The sequence below is a fragment of the Pteropus vampyrus genome, unplaced genomic scaffold, assembly GCF_000151845.1.
Source record: "Pteropus vampyrus isolate Shadow unplaced genomic scaffold, Pvam_2.0 Scaffold90, whole genome shotgun sequence".
Lineage (NCBI taxonomy): Eukaryota > Metazoa > Chordata > Mammalia > Chiroptera > Pteropodidae > Pteropus > Pteropus vampyrus.
This window is the reverse complement of record NW_011888871.1, coordinates 2,000,244-2,008,867: the sequence shown is the minus strand read 5'-3', so window position 1 is coordinate 2,008,867 and position 8,624 is coordinate 2,000,244. Positions and strand designations below refer to the sequence as shown.

Below are 8,624 nucleotides of genomic sequence, written 5' to 3'. Positions count from 1 at the left end.
GTCTTCGCTGTCTTGCCTTCCTGGGACTGACCTATTCCTTGTTTCAGCATCTGCCATTTACAGGTTTCCTTATTAGAGGGCAGAGCACAGGGCCAAGCTTATTGGGCTCTTGAACAGAAAAGCCCAGAGCTATCTGGCCTCAGGTGCAGCTGGATCCAGGTGGGGGCTGTTTTCAGACCCACTCGGGCGTCCATGCTCCAGGCCTTGGCTTCCTCCTTTGTCCTGGTTCCTTTCTCCAGAAAGAAACCTGTCTCTGGGGGACAGGAAGCCCCCGCAGCTTTCAGTCCACATTCTACCGGCTTAGAAACGACAGAAGGAAGTATTTCTCCCCGGGGTTCAAGCTACAGGTGATGTCATGTTCGGGTTGGCCAGACAAGTCCTGTGCCTGCCACAGGAAAGCGGTCAGCCCTACTGGGGAGCCCCATTGATCAAGGGGGGGCAGTTTGCGGGAAGGGGCGTAGCCACTGGATGCCTAAAACAGCTGGTGTCAAAGCCAAGTTGGTTTAAAAGTCTTAGCTGTCCATCTCACCCTGAATTGACTGAGCTGAAAAGAACTTGAGCTGTTTATAGAACATAAGAAATTAGTGACACAGATCTCTTAAAAAGCTTGTCACCACCAGGGATCCAGTGAATTAAAGGTAGAGGGGGGACTGTGGGCTAAGGGAGGAAATCAGCATGTAGATTTTCCGATTCAGGCAAAAAAAATTGGCTTTGAGCCACCTGGAGTGAGGCAGCCGTGCTTGGGGATTAACGATCCAGGGGCATCTCTCAGCCTGCACCCCAGCGTCACCCCTACTCAGGCCACTGACTCATCCTGAGGCTGCACAGCTGTGATGCGCTCTTTGACCCCCATCCTCCCCTTCCCCGGGGCTGTGCTTTGTGGCAACCCCCCCAATCCAAGTGAGACAGCCATGGGAGCTGGGTGATGCCCAGCTGCCAGCCCCTCCGCTTCACCACCCGTGTCTCCTCCCTGCATCTCACTGTCCCTGACTGGAAATCGGGGTCAGCCGGGGGTCAGCGGTGCCCCAAAGGCTGCTGTCAGGACCAGTGAGGGGAGCCAGGTGTGCTGGGTGCACAGCGGGCCTCGCGGCATCGTTTGCCAACACTGCTGTAGAACGGGGTCTCGTCACCCTCATGGTGGCAGGAAGCATGGATACTCTGTATGCCAAAGTGATGAGAGAGGGTGTCCCCATTGGAGCCAGGAGGGGCTCCCCGCGCTCCCTCCTGCACCCTGCAGAACACCCCGCGTGTGGAGGGGGACGGGCGGGGCGCGCCTGACCCGAGCCGTGGTGTCCCATGTCCCGCAGCGCCGCGGCATGAAGGGCAAGGCCCGCAAGCTCTTCTACAAGGCCATCGTGCGCGGCAAGGAGGTGGTGCGCATCGGGGACTGCGCCGTGTTCCTGTCGGCCGGCCGCCCCAACCTGCCCTACATCGGCCGCATCCAGAGCATGTGGGAGTCCTGGGGCAGCAACATGGTGGTCCGCGTCAAGTGGTTCTACCACCCCGAGGAGACCAGCCCGGGCAAGCGCCTCCACGAGGGCCAGGTGAGCCCCGTCCCGTATGCGCACACTGGGAGGCCCAGGCGGGGGGCGGGCCCCTGGGGCCTGGGTGCGTGAGGGGGCCGGGCTCACCGCTGCCCTTCGTCTGCCACACACAGCACTGGGACCAGAAGTCCGGCCGCAGCCTCCCCGCAGCCCTGCGGGCCTCCAGCCAGAGGAAAGACTTCATGGAGGTAGGGGGCAGTGGGCGGGAGGGGACACCGCCGCAGGCCCACCCCAGCGCCCAGGCAGGGGCCGATCCCAGGGTCAGCGAGGCCTCTGAGCTGCTGCTTCCGGGTCTCTGTCCACCAGCCTCTGGGTCTCAGTCTCTGCCCGCCCTCGCCCGCCCTCGCCCACCCTCGCCCGCCCTCTGCCCGCGGTTCCTCTGTCTCTGGGCCTCTGGCCTGGGCGGGGCCTCCCCTCTCCTCGCCCCTGACGCAGCTGCCCGCCCCGCCCGCAGCGCGCCCTGTACCAGTCCTCCCACGTGGACGAGAATGACGTGCAGACGGTGTCGCACAAGTGCCTGGTGGTGGGCCTGGAGCAGTACGAGCAGATGCTCAAGACCAAGAAGCACCAGGACAGCGAGGGCCTGTACTACCTCGCCGGCACCTACGAGCCCACCACGGGCATGATCTTCTCCACCGACGGCGTGCCCGTGCTCTGCTGAGCGGGGGCCTCTGCGGCACCCCCGGCTCGGGGCCACGTGCGTTGGTGTGTGCATGCGAGTGTGCCTGTGGACGCCCTGGTGCGTGTGTGTACGTGTGTGTGCCCGTATGCATGCACGTGTGTGCACACACGCACACACGTCTCCAGCCCCCCTCTCTGAATCCCTCGGTGCCTCCCAGGAAGGGGGCTCCTCTCAGCTATCAGGGTATGGCCCTGCCCAGCCCCTCAGGCCTCCCCTCCAGCACCTTGTAAGCACTTGGGCAGGCCGGGCCCCAGCACCCTGGCGTCCCCCCACTGACACGGACTGAGGGGGGTTCCGAGGAGCCAAACTGACACTCTGGGGTTCCTGCTGCTTGCGGGTCCTCCCGGGACTCCCAGCGCCAGGCCCCCCTCAGCATGGAGCCACCCCTGAGCCTCCGGCTGTAGGACGGGGCGGCCCGACGCCCACCAGCCTCACTGGCCAGGCCTCTTTGGGGCACCTGCCAGGGGCCCAGCCGTGGCCCTCAGGATCTGGACTCTGGGGACAGAGCCAGGAGGGGGGCCCGGTGGCATTGGGTGGAGGGGCTGCGTGCCCTGAGGCCCCCAGCCAGGCCCCCATCTGGTCCAGACCCTCACACTACAGACAACCCGAATGGTGCTGAAACCCTCGACCTGGCCACACCCGGAGGGAGGCGGCAGTTCTTAACCTGTACAGTTTTATTGTACCGAGACTTCTCCCTGTATCATACGCCTTTAAACGGAGTCCACTTTTTAATTATATATATAAAGATAAATATATATAAATATATATAAATATAAACTTTTTAAAACTGTGAAAAAATAGCTATGAAATTATAAAAAAAAAAGCGAACACATTCTGACGTGCAGAATATTATTTTTTATTTCTTGTTAGATTGTGAGTGTCTAGCACCCAGCTTCACGGGCCCCCTTGTCCCAAGCACACCCAGCCCACCCGCCGCCCGGCCCAGGTGTACTGTACTCGCCCCCAGAGGGAGAAGGAGTTAGGGAGAGCAGAGGCTGAGAGGAGGTACCCCGCCCCAGTGCTGCGGGGGCCCCGCTCACGAAAGCACTTACCAGCCCCGCGCCCTCCAGGCGGACGGGAGGCCTCGTCCAGACAATCTTAAGGGAAGGAAAAGCCAGACTTTGGTTTTGTTTTTTGGGGGAATTATTGTTTTCCTTTTTTTTTAAGTTTCTTTTGGAATTTTGTTTGTTGGCGAATTCTGTGTGATCTTTTTCATAAAAAGAAAAGAAAAAGTTATAATTGGAAAGTACTGTTGTCTGGAGTGGTTCATTTCAGGGGCTGGGTGGGCTTGGTGTCTGGATGTGGCTGCTGTTGGTGGCCGTGGGGGTGGGGGCTGCCGACAGTGCAAGGAGGTCCGTGCATCCGGGTGGCCACGGGCCTCAGAGTGGCTGTTTAAATTCGAGCTGATTTAAATGAAAGGGAAGGAAAAGATTCTCGGTTATGGCAGCTGCGGTTCCACTGGGTCAGCAGAGCCAGACATGGCCAGTGGCGACTGTGTCGGGAAACCAAGGTATAGATGGTCTGGGTCAGGGCGGAAGTTCTCTTGGCCGCTGTGGGGCCGAAGGCCATGCATCTCCTCTTTAAAAGGTGGAGCCGAGTGTCCCCTGCCACACCTACACCCACGATGGTCTGCGTGGCCCTGAGCAGCGCAGAGACGGAGGGGCGGCTCCCCCTCGGGCGGGGAGGCTGGGCCCTGGCGCTGCCGCCCTCTCCTCCCTGAGCTCCGCTCCCAGCCTGATAGCACGGGCTTCGCCCGGCGGCTCGGTGCGGGGGAAGCGGATGAGACTGCGGGCGGTGTCACGGCTGCAGTGCAGAGGGCACAGCGCAGCGATCGGAGGCGTGAACTCACGGGAGGCGGCGTCTGGCCAGGGACACAGACACCGAGTTCCACAGCGGTGGGCGGCCCCTCGCTCCGGGAGACGCGGAGCAGCGCGCTGGCGCCATCTGGCGTCCTCCGCTGGCATCGCCCGGCGCGGTCTTGGCACCGCTGACTGCCGGGTGCCCGCCTGGGTCCCCCGAGGGTGAGCCCCCGAAACTGCAGGCCTGGAGCACAGGCAGCCCTTGGGCAGCCAGCCCCCTTCCCCAACTCTCTTCCAACCCGTCTTTTGGGAAACAGGCACAAGACAGTGTGGGAATTTGTCCAAATCACACAAATCAAGAGCCCAGGACACTCAACCTCAGGTCCCAGTTCAGCCTCCCCTTCTTCCTCCCTCTTCCTTAAAGTGGGCAAGATGCAGTCACTGTCCCTGACCTGAGGGCCTTCAAACCCCAAGTGCTTCCAGCCCCCACCTCTGCCACCACCCCTCCCCACAAACCTGGCTGTGGCCTGCCAGGTAAGGACCCTCCTGCTACCTGACCTAGCCCCACCCATCCTCTAGAAACTTCAGGCCTGGGTACAGGCAAGGCAACTTTTCAGATGAGAAGACAGGGGTCCCAACCCTGTGGGTGGGCCACGTCCTGTGGGGACCCCTCCCCCAATCCTCGCGGCAGTCCCCCCCCTGCACAGACACTTCTCGGAGGCGGCCGTGGGGCACTTACTGCCTTCATCTTTTAATGGCCAGTGTGGTACAGTTAGTGGACACAGGGGTGGGGTGGTCACAGCTGTGCTGTGGGCGTGGAAAGGCGGGCCATCCTCCCCGCTAGGAAAGTCCAGCTTTGGCAAGATGCTCCGGGAAACCCCCTCAGCTCAGCACCAAGCCGACCCGGAGCACAGGAAGGGGCCAGGCTGGGGCGGGACCCCGGCCTTACTTGCCAGGTTCTCACCTTCCCCCTTGGACCTTGCTGGGTGGGGATCAAGGCATAGGTCAAGAGTTACTCTAGCCAGGTGTGGGGCAGGTTTGGAGGCCCCCAATCTGTCCTGTATCCCCGGCAGTGGAGGAGCCAGAGGAGCCCACGGAGGTCCCGGGTCAGGCGCAGACCCCCAGGCCTGTGGCATCAGGTGGGCGCCGGCCTTGAGTGGCTCCGGGGGTGAAGTGGGTACACCCACGCCCACACACCGTGGTCTGACTGGCTCCGACTCCTCCAGGGTGAACGTGTTGTTTGGGAGAACCAGGGTTTAAGGCTCGGGGGAGGGGGGATGCCTAGGGGGTGACAAGGCTGGGGCCAGGCCCTCTCCTCTGAGGACCCCTTACGTTTTACAAGGGGTCCCTGATGAGGGATGGGCTGGGTCAGGCACTATGGACAGTGTGGTTGGAGCCACAGGGCCCTCAGAGCTGGCCTGGGGGTGGGGATCACCAGGACGACACTGGCTGGTAGTCAGCTCTGGGGGAGGATGGCTGTGAATGACCTCAGAGCACTGGCCTAGCTAGCACTGGGACCACTGGGCAGACAAAGGGTGAGGAGCGGGAGAGCACAGTGCTGGGCGGAGCCCCAAGGGCAGTGATATGGCCCCAGTCTCCAGAAGCTTGGCAGAACCCTGGGCTGCGGTGATGGGCAGCTGTGCCCAGAGGGCATCGGACCTGCACGGGGAAGAGGCCCCGCAGGCACTGCAGGGAGGGACAGGGAGGGGCCTCGGGCCCCCGGTGTGGGCCCCAGTGGCCCTCCAGGGCACGGCCGGCTCAGAGGCCAGCCGGGAAGGAGGCATTGGCGGTGGGGGTGGGGGAGCAGCTGCTGTGGGCGTCGCGGGTGAGGCTGTAGGTGCAGTAGGCCACGGCAGAGCCAAGCGTCAGCCCTGTCATGTAGGACACGGTCATAGTGTTCCCTGTAGACGAGACCAAGCACGTGTGGGCGGGGGGCGGGCTGGGATGGGGGCACAGCAGCCACATCCACGTGGACAAGCCCAGAATCCCCGAGGACGAACCGGCGGCCCCTTGACAAAGGGCTGGAGCTCAGCCTTGGCTGCTCAGGTGTGAAGCGGCTGACAGGTGCCAGCTCCTGGGGAGGGGCCGCCCGGGGGCTGTTGCACGGAGTAGGGGCGGGGGGGGGGCAGGCCTTGCCTGCTTCTCATCTCCAGTCCCTCGCCTCCAGCTGCTTCCTCGACATCAGCAGTTTGGGACGACTAATGGGCTTCTGGAACCTACTGTGTCTGGAACCCAGCTCTGGCACCCTTTCCCCATCTCGGCTGGCAGCAATCCGACCTTCTCGCCCTGAGCAGCGGGTCCCGAACTTGGGAGTCTGTTTTCTACCACCATCCGCAGTTGGTCAGCAGACGGGTACTCCGGCGCCTTCTTCCAGGCCCCTCCCCCTGCCCTGCCCCCGCGCATGCGCGGCCCCCTCGCTGCCTCCTCCAGGTCTTGGCTCAAGGCGCCTCCTCAGAAAGCCTTCCTGGACTGCTCCGCGTACACCGTGAACCCCTGACCCTGACTCGTCACCGCATTTTCCTCTTCTTTACTTTTCTCTGTGCTTCTTTGTTATTTGTCACCTCTGGACTGTCATCCCCAGGAGCACAGCGGTCACTATTTCGTCACCACTGTCTCCAGCACCTGGAACAGCGCCTGGCACACAGGTGGTTGTGGACTGAAGGAGTAGGTGACTGAGGAAGGACCCCACACCTTCTGTGGCCTCAGCTTCTGTGGGCCTCAGGGTCCCTGCCTGGCGGTGGGGTGCTGATGGTCTCGAGGCATCGGGCGGCTGAGCAGGTGGCCCGAGACAGTCCTCGGGCAGGCTGGACGCTGGCCGAGCGGGGCCTTACCTGCCAGCTCCCGCTGTGTGGGGCCCACGTTGCCGGCTGCCAGGATCATGGGCACACTGCCGAAGTAGCCGTTGCTGATGCCCACGAGCAGGGAGAAGATGCAGGGCCAGGCTGGGTGGCGGAGGGCGGGCGTCCCGCTGGGGTAGACGCACAGGATGAAGAGGGGGATGAAGACGGCACGCAGGCAGGAGCAGGCCAGCAGGTGCGTGCCCCGCCAGTCCACGGGCAGAGCCGCCAGGATCTGCGGGGGCGGAGAGCCAGGCATGTGGGCCCCGCCCCTCGTGAGCCCCGCCCCCCGAGGTTCCACTGCAGCCTCCAGATGCCCACCCCAGCCCCAGACACTGCCGGCTCAGTCCAGCTCAGTGTCCTGTCCTTCCCTGGCTTCGGCCACGAAAACCCAGCAAAAGCCCCATTACAGCAAAACAGTCCCTGCCGTGTGCCTGGCACCCACTGAAACACTGCACACGCCCCCGTTCAGTCCTCACGGGCCCCTCGCGGGGCCAGGCTGCTGACCCCACTTGAGAGAGGAGGAACCTGAGGCCCCAGGGGTCGGGGCCCCTCGCACTGGCTCGCACAGAGGGAAGTAGCAGGACCGGGCATCGAATCCACTCGCTCCCTCCCGAAGCAGTTTCTTGGCCTCTCAGCTCCGTGACCGTGGGCAAACGCTGTCCCTCTCTGAGCCACTGGTTCTCCATCCACCCAGACGAGGCCCATGGCGGGACTGCCCCAGACTGGGAGCTCTGATCCTCCTCCCTGACCCCGCCCTGCGCTCAGAGCGCATGACGTGTGGCCCGGATTCTTCTGGCCCCTTGAACCATTTCCCCGGGGCCCCTGCCCCTTTGGGATACTTCCGGTGTGTGCACCTGTGCTGTCGGAGGCCTGTTAACTAGTGAGTACAGGGCGGGAAGGTGGGAGCCAGCACCGGCCCCTTGGACACAGCTGACACTCCAGGGCTGGCCTGGGGTCCGTCGGGGCCACCCTCGATGGCCATGGTCTGGGGACGGTGCCACGCTGGCTTCCGCTCTCGGCACTCAAGAGCCACATGCAGGGAGCCAGGGACCACCCATGGCTCCCACGGTGGCCTTGGAGGTCTGCTGCCCTACCTATGGCATCCTCTCCTCCCCGCCCTGGGGCAGGGTAGGTGGCCCACCTTGCCCACGAAGTCAGAGAGGTTGAACACGGCCATGGCGAGGATGGGCAGCCACTCGCCGAGGACGCAGTGCCGGATCTCAGACTCCAGGCCCGGGAACAGGCACAGCGTGATGAAGTAGGTCACAGCGATGGACAGCATGTCGGCCCAAATGACACGGGCCACCGCATAGCGGTGCAGCAGGAGGGCTGTGGGGGCGGGCTGGGGGTCAGGGGCCGCACACCACGGCCCCCGTCCACTGCCAGCCTGAGCGCCCCCTACGTGTGCAGACGGGAGGACTGTGGCCCAGGGGGCTGGAGGGCCGCCCGCCGTGAGCCTGGGGCCCACCCCCACCTCGGAAGGAGGACCAGCTCCACGGGGCTCTGGGCCGAGGTGCATCAAAGCGCGTGTAGGCTCCCCTGCCGCTGATGACCACCTCGTGGGCCGGGCTGTCCCTCGGGGACCCGCTGTCGGCCAGGGCTGAGCCTTGGTTCTCCTGGAGACAGGATGGAGCGGGACGGGGTTCAGGTGGGGGCTCCTCACGGCTCACGGCCCCTGCCCGCCCTGGCCTCCTCAGTCTCCCTCGAACACCATGCTCCTCCCAGCCGCAGCCTCTGCAGCTTTTCCCGGTTCCCAGTG

The 8,624-nt window shown here is 63.6% G+C and overlaps 2 protein-coding genes across 2 annotated transcripts in view; one reads left to right on the top strand and one right to left on the bottom strand.

Annotated features, from left to right (window-relative positions):
* TNRC18 (trinucleotide repeat containing 18) overlaps window positions 1–3,472 on the top strand; it is a 90,596-nt gene extending 87,124 nt beyond the window's left edge. Inside the window, exons 30-33 of the mRNA XM_023532763.1 lie at window positions 118–347; window positions 1,308–1,544; window positions 1,658–1,732; window positions 1,999–3,472. Of these exons, the coding sequence (XP_023388531.1) occupies window positions 118–347; window positions 1,308–1,544; window positions 1,658–1,732; window positions 1,999–2,205 (749 nt within the window). The 3' untranslated portion in view covers window positions 2,206–3,472. The remainder of the gene's footprint in view (window positions 1–117; window positions 348–1,307; window positions 1,545–1,657; window positions 1,733–1,998) is intronic.
* A 1,263-nt stretch (window positions 3,473–4,735) lies between these two features.
* The window catches only part of SLC29A4 (solute carrier family 29 member 4), a 12,514-nt gene continuing 8,625 nt past the window's right edge, over window positions 4,736–8,624 (bottom strand). The window contains exons 10-12 of the mRNA XM_023532762.1: window positions 8,007–8,194; window positions 6,857–7,097; window positions 4,736–5,926 (exon numbers count right to left, since the gene is read on the bottom strand). Of these exons, the coding sequence (XP_023388530.1) occupies window positions 5,784–5,926; window positions 6,857–7,097; window positions 8,007–8,194 (572 nt within the window). The 3' untranslated portion in view covers window positions 4,736–5,783. The remainder of the gene's footprint in view (window positions 5,927–6,856; window positions 7,098–8,006; window positions 8,195–8,624) is intronic.